The 21,677-nt window shown below is 31.3% G+C and overlaps 2 protein-coding genes across 4 annotated transcripts; one reads left to right on the top strand and one right to left on the bottom strand.

Annotated features, from left to right (window-relative positions):
- Nucleotides 1–3,447: 3,447 nt before the first annotated feature.
- On the top strand, nt 3,448–6,116 carry LOC124934501. Its single transcript, XM_047475039.1, has 4 exons — nt 3,448–3,848; nt 3,915–4,143; nt 5,784–5,867; nt 5,989–6,116. Exons 1-4 carry the CDS (start codon nt 3,525–3,527, stop codon nt 6,114–6,116), a joined length of 765 nt encoding a protein of 254 aa, XP_047330995.1. The 5' UTR covers nt 3,448–3,524.
- A 2,813-nt stretch (nt 6,117–8,929) lies between these two features.
- LOC124934077 lies at nt 8,930–20,045 on the bottom strand. Of its 3 annotated transcripts, XR_007099053.1 has the most exons (9): nt 19,894–20,045; nt 18,385–18,668; nt 18,072–18,287; nt 15,493–17,995; nt 14,754–15,364; nt 14,424–14,593; nt 14,244–14,344; nt 14,103–14,147; nt 8,930–9,187 (listed from the first exon to the last, which is right to left on the bottom strand). XR_007099053.1 is itself a non-coding variant. In XM_047474546.1 (8 exons), exons 2-7 carry the CDS (start codon nt 18,589–18,591, stop codon nt 14,269–14,271), a joined length of 3,783 nt encoding a protein of 1,260 aa, XP_047330502.1. In that variant the 5' UTR covers nt 18,592–18,668; nt 19,894–20,045; the 3' UTR covers nt 13,954–14,147; nt 14,244–14,268. The 3 variants fall into 3 exon arrangements, 2 of the variants coding, with proteins under 2 accessions (XP_047330502.1, XP_047330503.1); XM_047474546.1 differs by lacking the exon at nt 8,930–9,187 and having other exon boundaries at nt 13,954–14,147; XM_047474547.1 differs by lacking the exon at nt 8,930–9,187 and having other exon boundaries at nt 13,954–14,147; nt 19,829–20,038.
- Nucleotides 20,046–21,677: the final 1,632 nt, after the last annotated feature.

Raw genomic sequence — 21,677 nt, 5'->3', positions numbered from 1 at the left:
ACCCGTTGTCATCCCTAGTCCTAACTCAAGAACATCGATCCTCGATCTTGGTACTAACTCAAGAACATTAGTCCTTGGTCTCGGTCCCGGTCCTATAGGACTCGGTCCTCGGGGACCGAGTGTTCTTGATTTGGTCATAAATTACAAAGGCTATAACTTTTGATATAGATAATGAAATCATAATCTGTAAGTTACAGTTAGTTCATATGATTATGAAGAACAAAAACCCTAACCTAAATCACGATTATTGGATATTTACAAAGATCAATTTTTAAAAACCGTTTCTATGTCAAATTTTGGGATGTTTTAAATTAGACCATTTCAAGGTCTTATTTTTGTAAGTTACAGTAAGTTACAGTTATTTTTGTTTTAAATGATGAATATAGTTGAACACAACCAAAACAAGAACATCATTCAAGTTTTATAACAACTTTTGAAGATTAAATCAAAATCCAAAATTTTCAAAAACATAGTTCAATAAAAAATGATCGGGACGATGTTATAATCATCTAGAATACATCCTAACATGTTTACAAACATCTTTAGCAACTATTTGAATCAAAAAATCAAGATTAAAACTCAAGAACATGAATTTTCAAAAATCCAGATTTTTAGTTTATATATTCGTTTTTTAAGTTATGGGTTGATTTGATCCAATTCCTTTCAACATAAAGTTCATACAACATTTAGGGGGTGATTCTAAACAGAGAAAACTACACAATTGAACCATAGAACAGATCAAATCGATCAAACTTGGAAAAATCCAATTTTCAATCATAATTCAAATTACAAGGGATCTGGATGCTTACCAACAATTGGAGAATACTCATAGGAGTTGTTGGAAACTTTCCAAAAGCCTGGATCGAAACTGTGGTGGCCGGAGAAAATTTTCATAAAAATTAATTCTTTGCTAGAATTCAAATCCTTGATTTTGATTGTGATGTGAGTTGATTGTTTGATAATTTGGTAGAGGGGGAGTTATGGACTATTTATACTAGGTTAGGTCGGTTGGGGGTGGACGAATTCAACTCCGATTTGATGATCGGAGTTCGTATCCCTAAACTTATCTAAATCGTGGCAGCCTAGTTCAAATCGATCTCAAGTATAGGGCTATTGAAGGTGAGGATAAAGGTGAAAAAATCAACGAATAAGGTTGAATGTAGGTGGAGCTGGATCTTCTAGAAGAAATGTCGGTCTTCATCGCGTTTCTGACGAGCGTCCCTGCTTAGTGAAGACGAAGACCCAAAACGATGCCTTTTTGTGGCGCCGTTTGGCGTCCGTTCACGTCCGTCAATGTCTGGGCGATCTGGGTTAACAAGGTTAGTCATCCCGTTAGTTGATCCAATGGAGCGGGCGCGCGTTGGCTCCTTTACAGCGGACTGTGTGGTTGATTCCTGGACACTGGATAAAAATCTAGCGTTGATCCAATGGTCCATGCTCTTGCTGTAAAAATTAAACATAATTTCGACTACACCGGATTATTAATTTAATTTTTAATAAAAGAATTATTTAAAATTGATTTTTAATCTCTATTCTGCGTTTCTCTTCACCAAAAGTTCCAAAAAAAATAATTTCTATAAACATATTAAAAATTATGTTCATATTTTTATTATTTAATTATTTTAAATAATAAATTATACATAATTTATGTTTAAAATTTTAATTAAACAATTTCACAATTTGAATAAAATAAATACAATATTTTAATCTCAAATTATTTTTTAAATTTATATTTAATTTAATTAACCTTAAATTGACTTTTAGTATCTTTATTTAGGTTATTTTGAATTTAAAAATATAAAATATTATTTAATATTATTAAAAAGAATAATATTATTTGTAAAATAGTGTCGGTCAAATTTTTATGTTTACAATTAGGTCAAACTCTTAATTCTATAAAATATATTTTAAAATTGTTTTTATTATGTAAAATTTTAAAATATAAAAATTAAGATTAAATTATAATTTTATAATAAATTATATATATATATATATATATAATTTTGTTGGTGTTATGTAAGAAGTTTGTCAATTGGATATTATATTTTTTTTATACATGAAATTTACTTTTAAAAATTGTTTAAAAAAATGTGATTGAATAATTTTATTAACAAACATTTTTTATTTAGATGATATATGTAACACGTCATACTCAATTTAAGAATTTTTTACTTTTATTTTATATAAAAATATGTATTATTTCAATAATATATATATATAAATAAAGCAATGTGTTAGTTCACTTTCCCTACCAAAAGAATGACATACGCGTTATGGTCTGTCCAACAACCTTTGGAAATTCAGAAAATTGGTTGAATACCCATCATTATTTGGCATTCTTCATTTAATTTAAAATCTCAAAATAAAATCTTCAATAATTTTAACAACTAAAAAATCAATTATAAAAAAAGAGTTAATAATATTAACTAACTAATCAAACCTCAAACCAAACAAACAATAAACACTAAAATCAATGTCAACATGTACAAATGTTACCTAATAAACCAAACTTTTATATATTCCAATCAATTAAAAATAATAATAATAAATTTATAGTAGTTGTATGATAGTTAGTAAAATAAATTGTATGTACCCTTAAATGAATTCAAACCATAACTCTGATTTCTCCCTATATTTAAAAATATATATTTTGGTATAAAAATCAGATGGAAATAATTAATTTATTGAGTTTCATATTGGGTCCCCTTATGAATCAAGAATCCGTGAATCTCTTTTTTTTAAAAGAAAAAATTCAAAAACATAATACACCGACGGCAACAATTAGGTCATGTTTGGGTTTTAGGTTATTTTAAAACAATCACTTTTATCTATTTAATCATTATCTTTATCTATTAAAATATCAAAATTACCTATTATTAACTTCCAATATATATATAAAAGAATTTATGATATTTTAACTCAAAAAATAATATTAATATTTTTTTTATAATTATTTTAACAAAAAAATAAATAAATAATAATAATACTCCACCCGAATGGCACAATTAAAATAGTTGACTTAAAAAATCAAAATGTCATGGTTTTATTTTTATCAAAAACACTTTAAGTGAAAGTAAGATATGGGGTATCATGATAGTTCAATGTAATTAAAAAAATATAAACATCATTTATTTCATTCTCATAAATCACCTCATAGATCACATTACTTATTTTATTAATTAAAATATGATATTTTTTTTAAAATAATTATTTATTATTATATATTAATATTTTGAAGTTTTTTCATAAAATAATAATAATAATATCTTGTTAATAAGATTGACAAGGTAGAAAAGTTATCAAAATATCAACTACACTCCACGGTGTAATACTTAGTTATTTATAGTTTTTAAAAGAAATATTAATCAACTCCTCATAATCACTCCTAACATTTTTTTAAATAACAAATGAAATTTAATTTCTCTTTCATTTTCATGTGAATCTCTCTCTCTATAATATCCATGTTCGATCAATCATTCTATTATCAAAAAAACACAAACTGAGCTAGCTACCCAAACCAATTAATGGCGACGAATTTCAGTCATGATATTGGAAAAAACCAACTATTTTCAGAGTTAATCAAACAAAACAAAACAAATCCACCGCCGTCCCCGCCGCCGCCGACAAAGAACAATCTAATTAGAATCGAATCTAATATCTCAAATGGATCCTGGTCTCAATTTTCCTCTGCTTCGACTTCCCCATTAGGTTCGGAACTCAGTTCGGCTGAAACTGATAACAACGAAGAAAATCAGGAATGGAATGAAGATTTTATCCACCAATTGACTCGCCAGATCACCGATTCTATGCTCAACGATGATGAAGAAGAAGACGAAGATTGTATTAAGGTACTTTTTCAAATAAACTCGGCCTAAATAAACAAATAAATCTGATTAATTTAATTTGATTTTCAGAAACACCGACGACGAGGAAAAAACAGAGAAAGATTCGTCACTAATAATAGTGCCGTTGAAAGTTATCCACCGACATATATGGCGGTTCCTCTTCAACGAGTTGACTCGGGTTCAGGTATGACGGCGGTGTTTTTAGGAAAACCCGGTTTGGTAAATGGATCTTATGGAACCGGTGTGTTCTTACCACGTAACGTTGTCCACCCACCCGAATCACGTAAAAAAATATCCGGTAATATATATATATACTACAGGTCTAGTTTTAATTTTTATTTTTTTTGCTTTGATCTATTTGTAGGTACGTATTTAAAATTACATTAAAAAAAATTAGTAATTCTAATTATATTTATACAAATGTTAAAAGATTGACATTATTTATAAAACACCGACGAGTCATGTTAAATTAATTAGTTTAATAAAATAATTTACAATAGAAACTAAAAAAAATAAAATCTTAATTGATACCATTATTCTTGCTAACGAACCGAGAGCCCGCTCCGGCTCTGTATATATTTTTGCTCAATTTTAAAATTATTGAATTTGAGCTGAATTTGAATATGTTAGATATATTTTGAATCGAACTCGAATTCAAAATATTTTTGTTCGTAAATTTTTATTCAATATTTAAATATATATTTGAATTCAAATATTTTTCACATTAGAGCTTCAATATTTCAAAACTTAAATTTGTTTTTTAATATTTGACATAATTTGCAGACAATTTTTTATTGTTTAATGAAATGAATTTTGTTCAAAACAATATTTCAAAACTCGAACTTAAATTATTTCGAGCTATGTTAGATATTTCGAATTAAGGTGATTCCAAAATTGAACTCGAGTTTGAACTTAACTAAAGCCAATTTTTGTTAGTTTTTTTAGTTTTAAATAGAATTAGAATATTGTTTATATTTTTAATTTATTTATTCAGTTTAGGTTGGTTTGCCCATATATATGATTAAAAATGACTAATTTAAAAATCTTAATATTTATAAGCATATTCCTTGCCACATTTTATATCATTAATTTACAAAATATACATTATTTTACAAAATTACATTTGTTATGTTTTTTCTCTAGATTATAATAATCTAAAAAAATATTTTTTATATCAAATACAGTTATTAATTAATGAATAGTCTAAATTATTATATTTATACCAAATAAGTTTTAAAAAAATTCAGAAAATTCTGAATTCTAAATCATAATTCATATAATCTTTTCAAATAAAGTTAATAATTAATGAATAATCTAAATCATTATATAAAATTGTCTTTATACTAAATAATCAAAATCTTTTTTATGTATGAAAAAAAAACTTTCAATTTTAACTCCAGTACTATTTTCAATTGAATTGTAATTTTGAAATCTTTTACACAAGGTGTCCTATTATAATCAAATGGCATCATATATTATTTTAATAATTAAATCATTAAATTTATCTACTTATATTTTTTAATAAAATTTTATTATAAAGATATTTTAATAACTTTTCATTCAATAACTTCAAATCAAATTATCATAATTTGTTCAACTTCATTATTGAAGTGTAGGGATGTGACATGATTATTTGTAAATAGTTTTATTTTGTCTGTCCTATAATTTTTTATTCAAGGGTCTTGTTTGAATTCAATTATAAACATAATCTTATTTAGAATATATGAATTTGATAAAACTAAATTTTATAACAACATTTCTTAAATAATAATAATTATTATTTTGTGAATGTTGGAGATAGCATAACTCCCGCAACTATGACCTTCATTTTAATTCGTCAATTTTGGTTTCTAAAAAAATAATTCGGACTTAATCTATTTGCGATATTATGTTTTCACCTTTCTTGAATTCTTGTTTATGCCTTGTTTGAATGAATAGGATCCTCAACTGTTCTTATACCGACAAGGGTTATGCAACTCCTGCAACTCCATTTTGCAAATGTGAATATCAGACCTCACCAAGGTAATAATAATGTTTAAAACTATATTGTATTTATCATTAATTGTGTAAGTTAATTAATGACAAACAAAATATGTAAAATAGGTTAACATTGAATCGATATTTGTTTGTTTTTTCTTAATAGATTCGATTTCAAGAGACTCTACGAACATGAACTCTTGCACGAGTCAACATCAACCTAAGTCATCCGATGAAAGTGTGGTTGTTGAGCAAAATCAAGAGTCTATTTTGCCTCAAGAATGGACTTATTAAACTAAAATAGTCGCAAATTTATTTGATTGGAATTTATTGTTCATTTACCATTAAATTATTTAGATACTTAAAATTGTTTCTTATAGTTTTCTTAGTTAAATTCACTTTATGTATCGGTTTTAAAATTATGATATAATTGTTTAATTTTGTTTTAAAATTTCGATTATTATGTTGAGGTAAATGTTTTGTTTTGTCCATAAATTAATGATTAGGATGTTTTTTAATTTGGGACATTTTTAATAAAAAATAATTATAAGTTAATTTTTTTCATTGTATTAATTAAAATAAAATTTGTTTTTATTTTAGTTCATTGAAAACTTTATATTATAAGTGATCAAAAATTAGTAGAGATAGCTTATTGCTAAAGAGGAAGAATTCATGTTTTTAAAGTCACTAACATAATACTATTAAAATCTATTAAAAACATTTTAAATAATTGAATCTGAAGTTCTGAACTAACATCCAGCTTACTACCATAAAAAATGATTGTGTATTCCAAACCTAAAAAAAATAATAATAATAATTATATGAGACTTTTCTCAAATAAACAAAAACGTGTTATCTTATTTTAATGTTATTTCGTTTTTCTAATTAATTTATCAAGTTTTTAAATGAAATAATATTTAAAGACGTTTTGACGAACTATTTAAAAGTGAAAATCATTTTAATTTGTCAAAATTAGTTTGAATAGCTACAAAAATATATAAACTAAGAAAATATTTGAAAAATTTTGAATAAAGATAAATTTTATTTCTACATTTTAAATAACCTTGCAACTACGTACCATTATATACGATTGATAAATTTGAATGTATTTATATTTTAAATTAAGTATTTTTTTTCGAAATATAAATATTCAAAACTGTCTAAACAAAAATAGTTTTCATTTATTTGGAGAAAGATATTCACGGGTCAAGGTTTTACCTATAGGGCCAGGGAAGGACAGAGCAAGGGGCCTTAAGCCCACCTAGCTCATTCATATTCATATATATATATATATATATATATATATATATATAATTTAGAGGAATGTGCATACGTTTGATGATGTAATTTGAAATTCTTTAAGCATGGTTTGAGAGAAAAAAAAAAGTTAGATATATTTATTTTACTTTTGTTTGATTTGAATAATTATTTGAATTTTAATAATGTTTTAAAATTTATTTATATAATTTTTAGTATTTTTATAATTTGTAGATACTTTTTATTTTTTAAATTTATTTAATTTTTTATATTCAAATAATATTTTATAATAAATAATTATTTTATTTAAATAATTAATATTAAAGTAATATATTTCAATCTTTTAAAAATAATATTATTATTTTTTACATCATACCTATTTTGACTTTTTTTTAATTATATCTTACAATTTTTTTAAGTTACATATTTTTTTTTTCCCAAATATTATTTTATATTTTTTATAAATCCACTTTAATGATAACATGAATGAATCTGATATTCAATAAAAACATATATAAGAAATCTTTAAATAAAAATTAATTATTGTTAGAAAGTTTTTTTATTATTATTTATCAATTACAGATTGAATTGGAAATATTTTATTATATTTAATTATATAGATATTAACTAAAATTTTATTTTATTAAATTTATTTTATTTTCATAACATATAGTTTTTAATATTCCCTGAATCAATCCCTCTCGAAATAGATCTATACTATAATAAAAAATAATATTTTGTTATAGTAGAAAAGGGATATGGCTACTTATTTTTTATTTTTTTGTTTCATTTTTATTATTATTTTCTTTTATAAGTTTAAAAAGACTAAACTCATATTCATACCTCATTAAATCTATAATTTTCTCGTTATATTATTCAATCCCATCTAAAAAAATGTAAACTCATTTTAATTTTTTTTCAAGTTCACCCTAAACATTAATTCCTAAGTCCGTCCATATATATATAGGGCCAACTGCTTTCTTTATCTCGATTTCCCTTAGTCGGTCTAGCGTGTTTCGGTTTGGGTCCGTCCCTACGCTTAATTGGTATCAGTTGAAGGTTTGGGTCCGTCCCTACGCTTAATTGGTATCAGTTGAAGGCCTTTGTTTGTTTGAAGGTTTCCTTTTCGCTTTCCTTTTCGCGCCCGCCAAAAAAAAACAAATTTTCTGTTTTTTCCAAGTTAGAGTTTTTCCGATGTCCTTCTTTCCGTCGGTTCTAACTTTTTTTTTTATCTTTTTTATCTTCTCATTCATCTTTTGAATTGATAAGTAAATCGGTTCTTAAATCTATGAAAATATATTTAAAATTGCTAAAAAAAAATAGAAATGTATTAACTAAAAAGGCATAAATGTTTGAATTGCTAACTAAATATTTGAATGATTAATTTTTAAAATGACAAAAATATTGTCAATTTTGGCTATCAATTGGGACAGCAAATTGACAATATATTTGTATTGACTACCGACATATTAGGATTTCAGAAAATATAACTCATTTAATTAGTAAAAAAGGAAATTATAGTAAAAAAGAAATAAGCTAAAAGTAGTAATGATCAAAAGTTGTCATCTTATGGGCATGAATGGATGGGCCTGTGTAACTGGGAATCTGCTGCCTGCCGACACTTTCTTCTTTTTACACCTCATCGGATCATTCATGTCTACCATCATTCATTTTTCAAAAGAAAAATCAAACCTAAAACTTCTAGAGTTCAACAAGGTCTTAGAAACCCACTCATGGTTGTTCAAAAGAAAATCAAACCTAAAACTTCTAGAGTTCAACAATGTCTTAGAAACCATTGTTATTAAAATAGGGATTACCATAAATAAAGAAACTGAAACAGACAAGGTAAATACATTAATACAATTAATTATTCATTTTATTAATGAGTAGAATGTTTACAAAACACCAAACTGAATCTGAACAAAAATAGAAGAAAACATTAAACTTTATAATCTTATACTATAATTATTCTTTCTATATATGAAGCCAACAAAGATTGAAGAATCTTACCTAATCTTCAGCAAAAGCTAGTTCAGTCATCAGCAGAGAAAAAGCCTGGTTCCATTTTCCCTCATCTTTTGCTTCATATCTGTCCCCTTTAGTACTCCCTTTTTGTGTCAAAATTAGAAAGAAAAAAAAAACACCCACTCATGAATTAGTGTTAAAATAGAGCCACATAATATACTTGAAAAATAAAGAATTGGTCACCTAAAAGATCAAATATCTCAAGTTCAACTCCCACTAAAAACACACTCTTAACTAAAAGGAGCCACCCAAGAATAAACCTAAGTCACAAAAAAAATAATCTATCGATTTTGTTTCCAAGGGATTCTAAAACATAGATCTATGTTTGAAACTTAGACGGTTTAGTTATCTACCAAATATTTAACTTTTTACCTATTTTTAACAGAAATGATAGGAGCGAAAAAAAAATATTGACAAAAAAGTTGTAATAAATTATGTGTCATCTTTTGAGTGAATTGAAAATTTAATAGGAGAGAGAATTTTCAAATTTTCAATCCACTCAAGAGATGACACATCATTCCCTACACTCTCATATCAATATTTTCCCACTCTCTATCATTTCTCTAATCTTTAATATATTTCTACAAAATCACTTCAAGTGCCGCAAAGTTGTGAAGAATAAGTCTTTTATCCTCTTGATTCAACAGTCCCAACTCCAAGATTATTGAAATTTATATCTACATTGCATACCTTATTTTCATATTATTAAAAAAAATAAGAGTGAGAAAGGGTAACTAATGTTATTTATTTAAGGTTATTAAGGGCAAAAAAATATTCTTTAAAAAGCTTGATTCTATAGTTATTTATTTAATGCAACAATCCAACTCTACAACTACATCCTTATTTTCATATTAATTAAAATGAATAACTAGCCCATAATTTATGTTATTACACTAAAACTAAATTTCATAATGCCAATTATCAAGTTTGAAGTTCATAAAATTAACTCCGTGTCGTATTTTCCAGTTATTGGATGTCGTTTTTCAAAGTATTTAAGAGTGACGGTGAAAGGAAAGCATAATAACTTGTTATTTGATATTTCAGAATTCAAAGATATCCAATAAAATTGAAGAACCTAAAGTGATACAATAAAATATAGAGATGACTGACTATGTGCTTAAAAGTCCTCTTATTTTTCTCTATTGCAACAATTCTAAAGCTTTTATTTAGCTAATATATAAATAAAAGGGATTATTTATTGCATTGAAGCTTTTATACATATTTGTTTGGGATTCTAACAAAAAAAAGGGGTAATGACAATTAGGGCCAAGATATTTTATTGCATTAAAGCTAAATTTGATAATGTCAATTACCAAGTGTCAAGTACATATAACCATGTACTAACTAACCATCCCCTGTCAAATTAGCCTCATTCTACATTTTTAAGTAATGATGAGAAGAAACTTGATCAAGTTAGAAGTCTAAATCTTATTTTCAAGTTATTGGAGACTCTACCTTACCAAAATATAGGTAACGAGTTATTCATTTATTCTTCTAGAATTGAAGGATATCCAAGTCAAATCTCTTAACTGACCAAAAACCTATACTGGTACAAAAAGAGTATAGACGACTCTCTTCTAACTGTTGTCCTTTTTCCATTAAGAAGGAAAGTGATTCTATAGCAACAATTCAAATTTTATCTAGTTAATGTAAATGTTAGATTAGCTAAAAGAAAACACTGACAATCTGTTTCACTTAGCCAGCATGAAAAAAAGGCTTCATTTTGTAAGCCCTTGCTAGAATGTAAGCTGCCTCTTAGACCTTAATACATCAGGATTACTCTATGTTCACTACTATGAAGCTCTAAAGTTATGTTTCTAATAGTTACAACATACATATAATTGTTCCTTTTCCATTAAATCTCTAAAAATAAGTTTCCAATCGGAAGCTTGGATTTCTCTGAAATTCAGCATGTCCAAATTGATGTGCAATATTCATCATGGGCAAAAAGAAAGTGTTGGCTAAGCGTCAGTTTTTCTTAGAGAGTTGATATAATGCAGAAAATAAGACAACCCTTCTTAAATCAAATAAAACACCTTACACATGTTATGGGGGGAGAGATTTTTTCCTTACACCTGCATTCAGATCAAAAGGAAGATTCCAAAGCAACAATTGTAAGCTTGGAAGCATTTAATAAGTTATATTAGCCAGCATTAACAATCTATTCCAATTACCCAGAACACTGCAAACTAAATTCTGATTAATTGAAGGCTTGGGAGCAGTTTAACAAGTTAGATTTTAGAATGAAAGACCAATTCTAGGTTACCCCAGCATCCAGCTCAAATGTTAATCCATATTCAAGTCCACCTAAGCACAAATGTCAGAGTTCCATCTCTCTGTGTAGTGGGATATATTACTAGATAACAGGCTTATGTAGGCACAACAGTTTCTACTGTTATTGGGTATTCGTCCTCATAGCATATGAAATCTATGACAACATTAACTGCCTAAAGCAATAGCTTCAATTAGGGATATCATTAGGGGATCAATTTCCCAAAAGAGCCAAACTCTTTTGTTGTTTGCCAGTATTCCAATATTGACAATTCCATCTATTCCTAAGGTTATCTTGTTTATTAACAACGTCTAGTAGTTTTGTCCTCAAAATTATCCGTTTACCCAGGCCATGAAAAGACACACATTTTATGTTATTGTACTGGCATAATTAGTTAAACACGAAAGCTCGAGATTCTGAAAATAATAGTTCGGATTTACATGTGCCTACTGTTGAAGACTATTCAGTCTAGTGGTCCTAGACTAAATAAGGGCTTGTGGTTTGATATTTATGTTAAATGAAATATTTGGCTATTAGCAAGTATTACACTTAAAATCTTTCCATCCATAATAAGCTAGAAACTGATACAACAGGTGATCCGAGAAGGGTTTCAACTTGTCAATTAGATGGTTTGGGGTTGTTAGCAGCAACTAGTAAGTGGTTAAGGTCGAATGGTATAAATAAAAGTTGTTAAATGGTTATTTGGAATTTCTAATTCACTTATAGGACTTCTCACACTTCTCATCTCTAGATAATTCTCTCTAAGGTTCTATATTCTCATTTCCATTTCTAAATAGCTTTTAGATTGTTAAGAGATCCTATCTTCTCTTTCATTCAATGTACTCTTCATCAATTGTACTCTTCAATCTAGATATTTGACTTAATTCTAGTTCAACCTTTTATCAGAAACCAGTACCAGATTATAAGCCTAAGATCAAACGTTTTGAATCCTAACCATGATTCTGAAGAATAGAACTTTTTAGTTTTAACAATAGGGAAACAGCACTAAGCGAGACAAATGAACCTTTAAGACCGGGTTTTGGAAAATTTTCATTTCCATTCTTTACAGGCATTTAGACAAACTATAGGGGTTCTCATTTCATTTTTTCACCAAAAATTGGTTTTATCAAGAAAGTTTAGACATTAGATTGTGAAGTACAACACTATAAACTTTATTTTACCAAGACTTTTTACATATAGAGAGAGAAGATGTTAGGTTCCTGAGATTATACAAAAAGGTACAAGATTTTAGATACAATCTGTTATGTTTTTGTATTTTTCAAAGGCCATTCAAGCTTTTAGGTACCAACATAAAATCCACAAATCAAAACCAATCCAAACATTCTTTGTGTGTCTCCTTGGGACAATATTTGCTGTTAGATTTGTGAAGGAAGCACTGGTTAATATCTTGTTTTCTAAATCCTTATTCACATAAACAAGTTAGGTTCTTGGGAGTTGGGACTTTACAAGGGCTAGAGGATTTTAGATACCATGAGTTACGTCTATCACATCTATTCAAACACAATTCCCATATCAAAACCAGTTGATACATACTTTTTGCCTCCATCATCGGACAAAATTTGCTTTACATGTCATCAACAATTATCTCTTCATAAACAAAACTGTGTCAAAAGATACAACAGTTTAATAACTGCCAAAATATCTCTTCAAACAAACAAATCTAATTTTCCTATTCTGGATTTAATCCAGAAATGTACGTTTCTTATTTGTAAATGGTCTCTAAACAAATCTTTTGATCAAATTTGTATCTCTTTTTTGTAAGCCTTAATGCCATCTTTTTTGTCCAAGCATAAGAATATGAAAATAGATGACAATAGGAGTTGCAATTTATTTTCTTAGTGTCTCGACTTTAGAAGATGCTTGAACATTTTGCTGGACACAAATAAGTCTGAACAAACGAATTTTTGATAACTGATGAAAGTGTCATTTTCAATTGGTAACTTATCATAAACCATGGATGCAGTGGAACTACTCACTAGGAAAAAACACATCAGTTAAACGGATGGTTGAGTGTTCCAATAATTGTTTCATTTTCTAAAAGTTTTTTCATTACTTAGGCTAAAGTTTTCAAGGTAATATGTGCTTTACACCCTTAATTATTTGAGAAGAAATTCTAATAAGTTTCTTGGACATAGCAAGATCAACCAAGCATTTAAAGAAGAGATGCAGTGGGCAACTCAATTGGACCTTGTCTTATATAAACACTACAATTGAAGTGGGGGAAGATCAACAAAAACTATAGACTGGTTTAAGAAGATAATAAAGGCAAGAGCATACAAGAAATGGCATGTGACATTCCCAAAGAAGAGGTGTTATCTTAAATCCGATACCATTAGTATAAAGCAATAGTCTTAGGAAAGATTATTTTCTAATCCATGTTTTCAAACACCTAACTAAGGAGTGCATCCATGCTAACTAAATTATATAGTGTCGAATCAAATTGAAAGGTATTCCTTTTGAAGGGAAAAGAATATGACGACCAGGCTATTATGTGATTATCAACACAGTTAAAGATAACATAAAATAGCAGTAAACCATTATCTCAAAAAAAGAGGATATGAAAAGCATTTCGCACTAGCATAAGACAAAGTAAATATGCCAAATTATCAGCAAAACAAACTTAAATGAAATAGGAATTCTGAGTTCAAAAAAACATCTTGTCTAATAAAACAGCATTCTGATATTATATTCAAAGTAAACTTGACCTGCAGCCGAAGGACAAGTTCAAAAGACATCTCCACTAAAACAACCTGAAACATAAAACAAAAATAAACACCCTGCCTGCAGGTATGGGCCACAGAAGGACAAATCACCAAATCATGAAAATTTTCTAGACACAAGCTTACCTTCACAACAGCACTGCATAAATCCTCAATTCTTGGATCGTCGAGCTTCATAACCAGATCGTCTAGACTTATATGGCTCAAGTGAAGAAAGGTTGGTTGCTCTACAAATCAAATCACCCCAAGTCATGAATAAGTTTCCTGAAACATAGCAATAAACTGTTGGTCTCAAAAGGAACTTACTTCCTCTTTCTTGCATTTCTTTTAATGTTCGCAACAACATTCAGAGACATCTTCTGGTGATCCTTGGTCTGGGCATGCATTTCCAATGCTTCCAATGATTCACAGACAACATCACAAATGCGACAGTATATGCCTGGAGGCCTCCGCCTCTCGATTGAATCCAAGCTAGCCTAATTTTGATTCAAACAAATAATATGAACCAAGAAGAACATGTGGTGTGCCTTAAAATTAAATCAAGCGGTCTACATGATTAAAAAACTATCTTACTAAGTGAAGAATCTCTGCAAGAAAAACAAGAGAAGAGAAAGTAATAAGGCTTAAAGCACTTACTGCAGATGAGTAGTTGCTGCTGAATCCAGTTTCACCAATACGAGGCTGACCAAATAGATTTTCACCTGATGACTCACCAACTAGCGGACGATGATACAAATTTCCTGATCCAGCAAAATCACCCATGCGTGGATCACCATAAGAACCAAAACCAGGTTCAGGCAAGGGAAAATGGCCATGAAACTTCCCTGAACCGAAAGAACCGCCTTCCCTCAAATGGGGAGGGAGCATTTCAGGCCTAGTTAAATCACTACCTCGAAAGTTCTCAGGTACATCAACTTCACCTCTCTGTGGGAACCTATTTTGACTAAATTTATGGCGAATAGGATCTGATGAGAAGTTTAAGCCCCTTGTTGCGTCATTAAAAGGATGTGATTCCCATCCATTAATATCATCCAATCTTGACTGGTTACGATGAAGGTGAGGATTATGGGAATGGAAATCAAGATATTCACGACCTGGGCTTATCGGAGCCAGCCTATCCATATGATGACGTGAAAATTCAAAAGTGGGTGCAAGAAAAGCAGGATCCAATCTCCCTGTATTACCATCAGAACCAAGAGGCCTTACTCTATCACGAACATCACTTGGAGCAAGGGGAGGCCTGAATACTGCAATAAAGAAAATAACATCAAAGAGGTCATTAAAAATGGCCTTTGCAAGAAAGAGGTGAGGTTGAATAGAAGATAACTTTTGACAATGGACCAAAATCAAAAGAAATTTGTACTCCCAAATTTACCTCGGTCATGATGACGAGCAGGATGATTTGGATGTGGCTGACTTATGTGACTTCTCTTTCCCATGGCTATGGCACTCAACTCATTTCCATGAGGAGGATCAGCAGGAAAACACTCTGGTGGGACTAGCTGCATTCCTTTCAGATGCATTTGTTCTGATCCTTGAGGCCTAGTATTATTTTGAGATTGCACAAGGGGGAACAAAGAACTTCCAGGATTCCTCTGATGCTGACCAGAATTTGAGACATGAACAGGATAACTTGGGTCTCTTCCTTGTTCTGTTACAGGAATTTGATTGGTAGGATTAGGGAAAGCCTTTCCCTGCTTCTCATTATGAGCAGGGAAGATCTTGACATCTCCCCCTACATGTCCTTGATCCTGATCTTTAGAAACAGCCTTTGAACGATCTTTGAACTCACTGCGAGAAACCTCAGACTTGACAATATTTGAGACATGAAAAGGATAACTTGGGTCTCTTCCTTGTTCTGTTACAGGAATTTGATTGGTAGGATTAGGAAAAGCCTTTCCCTGCTTCTCATTATTAGCAGGGAAGATCTTGACATCTCCCCCTACACGTCCTTGATCCTGATCTTGAGAAACAGCCTTTGAACCATCTTTGAACTCACTGCGAGAAACCTCAAACTTGACTATATTTGAGACATGAAAAGGATAACTTGGGTCTCTTCCTTGTTCTGTTACAGGAATTTGATTGGTAGGATTAGGAAAAGCCTTTCCCTGCTTCTCATTATGAGCAGGGAAGATCTTGACATCTCCCCCTACATGTCCTTGATCCTGATCTTGAGAAACAGTCTTTGAACCATCTTTGAACTCACTGCGAGAAACCTCAGACTTGACCATATTTTCCGTCTTCCCTCCAAACGAAGTACCAACAGCTACACTATTCACTTTAGGTTCAATTACACCATCTACCGTCTTTGCAACCACGCTCTTAATAGAAGGATCTGGAAAAGTACTCCCATTTTCAGGCAATAGAGTACCTATTCCTTTAGCTTTAGGATCTTTATTTGTGTCCATAGCTCTGTTAATTTGGAATCTTCCATCACTGGATAAACCATATGTTCCTTGGTTGGAAATCACTTTTGTCTCAACTGAAGGACCCGAATTTGAAATGACATCATCTGATTGTGCAATTTTTTGCTCAGACTTTACCAGTTGATTGTCCCTTCTAAGAGTATCATTTTGATTTAGAGGGGCCTGGTTCATGAAGGGCTGCATTGGCCTGTCCTGACCAGAACTAGCAGACACAGCAGGTGACTGTGCAGCAGGTTGAGGCTGAACTCCAAGATTTGGCACAGTAGGCCGTGCGTTGTAATTCTGAGATTGCTGCATCATATTTTGAGGTGTAACAGACTGGTAAGGAGCAGTAGGCAAAGAGTGAGGTGGGTACATCTGCTGCTGCACAAAAGGAGCAGGTGGATATAACTGATTTTGTACAGGCATGGACGGTTGCCCTTGGAAAGTTTGTTGAGATTGAATGGAGTGCGGCGGCTGCAATGCAGGACGATGTGGAGGATGATGAGGAAACAATGCAGGAGGATGTTGTAACTGATCAAGATGTGGGTTTGGAGGATGATGAGGAAACAATGCATTCTGGGGATTCACCTGCTGAGGTGCTACCTGCATGTGCTGATGCGCCTGAGGCTGTGCGTAGAACTGATGACCTGAAACAGCATGAAAAGGTGGTGCAGTATTCACATACTGAGAGCCAGCCTGGAAAGGAGGCTGAATTTGGGGTTGCGGTTGTGATAAAGGCTGCTGCTGTTGGAAAGGTGGCTGAATCTGGGCGGGTGGATGTTGAACCAGAGGATGCTGCTGATGATGATACTGGGGCATGGATTGTTGTGGCCTTTGCTGCTTCCCTGGATAGGGTCCATGTGACTGAGCTTGTACTGGTGCTTGCATTTGAAAGGGGGGTTGCCCAGCAGCAAGGTACTGTTGTGGTGGATTAACTGCAGCCTGGTTTTGATATTGCCCAGTCACAGGAGGAGCGTGAGCATGTAGAAGCTGTTGCGGCTGTGGATGGTGGGGCTGGATTTGTGGCTGTTGATGCAGTTGAGTTGGTATTTGGGCCTGAGCCTGGGCCTGAGCCTGAGCCTCCTGTTGAGGATGGGGATAAACCTGAACTGGTTGCTGACCTTGCCCATCAGGCAGGTGCTGCTGAAACTGCTGGATTGTTGGCTGTTGATATGCATAGTAAAGTTGATACTGCTGCTGATAAGGGTCATACCCAGGATATTGCTGATAGTACAGCTGGTATTGTTGCTGATAGTACTGTCCTTGCTTTTGTGGAGCTGTGCTAGTAACTGCCTGCACCTGACTAGTAACTGCCTGCACCTGACTAGTAGCAATGGCCTGCTGATTAACATCCTGACTGGAAGGACCACCTGCAGCTTGAATGGTTGCAGCAGATGCATTTGTTGTCTGGCTTTGGACAGTAGCAGTGGATACAACAGTGGCAGCCTGCTGAACCTGAGAATGGATGCCCTATTTGCAAAAAAGAAAGATAATTAGGGTTTTGTTGTCTCTATACTCCAAATCAGTAATCATAAAAGTACTCAACTGGGCAATTCTGAACATGCTCCTGGACTTGCCTATGCACAATCTGCACCCCACATTTATTACAAACAACTGGGGAACTTCCAAAGACACAGCTACCACAGTGAGAAGAACAATCGGATAGATTACCTTTCCACGGGCATCCACTCCTGATGTACAAACAAGTGACAGGTATTTTACCTATAGTTTCCGCTAATGCTTTGTCACTCTCCTTAAGTGGCTGCAATATATATAGATTTAGTTTGGTTTATAAAGATGATAGAAATGATGCTTAACTAAGAATAGGAAACTATTAATAAATAAATAAAACAATAAACCTTCGAGTCAGCTTCCGTAACCAGAAACCCATCGTATGGACAGGCCTGTGACGTGCATACAGTGTAAGTTAAGCATGGCTTGCAAAACAGATGCGAGCACTGAGTCTTAAGAGCTTCGTCTGGATAGACAAGTTGACTACATACTGGACAGAAATACTCTCCTGCGAGTTTACTAACATCTACTATGCACTCGTAATCAAATCCCATTCTGGTCTCAGATCAGCTTAATCACCAAGAAACATCCAGAAAATTGACTCCCGGTACAAAAACAAGATTAACGAAACCTGCGTCAGTAATAAATAAACACTAAAATGAGTTGTCTCCCATATTACATTTAGCTGTGCATTAAATGAGCACTAATAATAACTGACCGCTAACGACAATGCGGATCAGAGCAGTTAAAAAGGCGAAAAGCAAAAGATTAAAGTCAAGTGAGCGGTACTAATGTATGGGAAAAATAACCCTGACCTAATATTCAAATCAAGACATTTCTACAGCCAGAAAAGTGTCAGTCTTACCTACTAAACTGGATCGTGTTTACACATAGGTAATATGAGTATCAAACTATAAAGGATGTCAATATATTGATTTGCTGCCTATCAAAGCATACATCCCATTCTTTTTTAAGAATGTCAACAAACAGAAGTTATCCCTACAACCTAATCAGGTAAAGGAAGCAAGATATTGATTTGCCGATCATCCAACTTATCCAAGCATACATTAATTCTGTATCCAGGATGTCAACATGCATAAATTATTCTTACAAGCAATCAAACATCGAAATGGATATGATTATCAGACCATAATAAAGGATGTCAATATAATGATTTGCTGCCTATCAAAGCATAGATCCCATTCTTTATTAAGAATGTCAACAAGCAGAAATTATCCCTACAGCCTAATCAGATAAAGGAAGCAAGGTATTGATTTGCCGATCATCCAAGCATACATTAATTCTGTATCCAGGATGTCAACATGCATAAATTATCCTGACAACCTATCAAACATCGAAATGGATATGATTATCAGTCTATAAAGGATGTCAATATATTGATTTGCTGCCTATCAAAGCATAGATCTCATTCTTTATTAAGAATGTCAACAAGCAGAAATTATCCCTACAGCCTAATCAGATAAAGGAAGCAAGGTATTGATTTGCCGATCATCCAAGCATACATTAATTCTGTATCCAGGATGTCATCATGCATAAATTATCCTGACAATCAATCAAACATCGAAATGTTCTACAAACCCACATCTATTATAGATATCACATGCAACTAATCTACCATGATTCAAAAATATACAATTTTGAACTAACAGAAGATAGAAATTGAGTAATTTGCTTATCAAGAATATCCATGGCCATGGTTTATCGCTATCAAGTATACAATCACTCAAAGGAAATGCACCAGACTCGACAGCAAGCATCGATAGAACTTACAAATGACAGGAAAGAAAACACAAAAAGGAACAGCAAATGTGATCGATAGACAAGGAGACTGATACCGATAGATCGAAGACTCTGCAGGACCAGATACAGATCGACACTAGTCCTCGCTGCAAGTAACGAAGGTAAGAGAAAGGAGAACGGAGATTGGTCTGATCATGCAAAACAGGAGTTAGAGAGAGAAAGAGAACCAGCCGTACTAGGTTTTGGGGAAGGCGGTCTTCTGGTTTTATTTGAAGGGGGCATGAAATTCATAAACGCTTGAATCAACTTGCGAAGAAAAATGATATCTTGCGAATGAGGCCTCAAACTCCTCACTAATTTCAACTTTAACCTAAAATCTTGAACATGTAATAATTTTACTCATGATTTCTTGCAAGTGAAAGAGAATTGTAAACATGTGGTATTTTTTTGCAAAAATATCATTGGAACACAAAACCATATGAAGAGGTTTTCCGACTAAGTTTTCAACTCGAACATTCTTTGCGCCGGATTCTCGCTCGTAATTTTAATGGATATATTGTTCTAACGTTATTATGAAACAAACGAAAGGAACTCGTTGGTTGATCAACTTTGAAAAATAATATCCATGCAAAAACACGTATAAGTTAAACGGTGATGCGACGTGCGCTAATGTCATCGAATAGACACGACAAAAATAGACTCGTGATTGCGCCTTGTGTAACAATTAAAAGAGTATATTTAAAACGATTAGTTCATTCTCTTCAAAAAGATGAAATTGTGATCATGTGGATCGCTTTATGTAACAAGGTAAGGGGAAACTTTTGAATGAGTATTTCTTTTTCTTTTTCTTTTTCGAAAGAGGAACGGGTTATAGATATCGTTAAGGAAGTTCTTAAAATAATATTTTGGAGGAAGAAGGCGTATTATGGAGAAATAAAATAACATTGTAATTTAAGTTAAACTTAACCTAATCAAGTAAAAAACAAATGCATTTGTTGTGGGTATTATTAAACCAAACTTTAACATTGACTTATCAAATTATTTATCGAGTCGTGAAAATTATTCAACAAACGACAAACAAATCCACTATATGTTTTACGTCAAGCAATACAAAGAGTAATTTCCGATATAATAGTAAAAATAAGACAGGTAGCTGGATCGACTCATCAAGTTCTCATTGAAACAGGATCCACGCAAGGAAAAATATTCGTTATTAACGACATCTCAAAAATGTCTGGATCAAAATATGGCTTTCAAATTAAGTTATTAATATTGTAAATGAAATGTGCCATTTTACACCATTCACCATTTTTTTACCAGATTTCGGTTGAACTATTTTTCTACCGGTTTAACTGGTAAACCGTTACGGTAAACCGTTAATAATTTAATTATATATTTACATTTTATAATTTACATTGACTGTTTTTTTTTTTTAAATATTATATATATTATAATATTTAATAATTTATATATTAGTTATTTTTAAAATATAATTTGAATCATTTTTTAAAATTTTTATAGTTTATATAAAATTATAAAAAAAATTAAAAAATAACTTAAACAAATTTAATATTTAATTAAAAAATTTGAATTATCGATTTAAGAACTAGTAGAACCAGAACCGGTAAAATCAATACAAATATCAATCGATTAATCGGTTTATAAAATAAAGGACAAAATTGAACTTACCCGAACTGATTAACCGACTAGTTCACACCCCGACACGTATTAAAAGAAATGCAATCATAACTGAAAAGGATCATTCTAATGTAAATTTAATACGTCACACTCAAAATGAAATATCATTTTTTTTAATTAAAAGAGAACTAACATGACACTCCACAGTCATGATCCCCGCTTAAACTTAAAGTGTTTCAAG

The sequence above is a fragment of the Impatiens glandulifera genome, chromosome 4, assembly GCF_907164915.1.
Source record: "Impatiens glandulifera chromosome 4, dImpGla2.1, whole genome shotgun sequence".
NCBI classification, from domain to species: domain Eukaryota; kingdom Viridiplantae; phylum Streptophyta; class Magnoliopsida; order Ericales; family Balsaminaceae; genus Impatiens; species Impatiens glandulifera.
The sequence above is the reverse complement of the archived record's forward strand: the minus strand, read 5'-3'. Positions and strand labels throughout refer to the sequence as shown.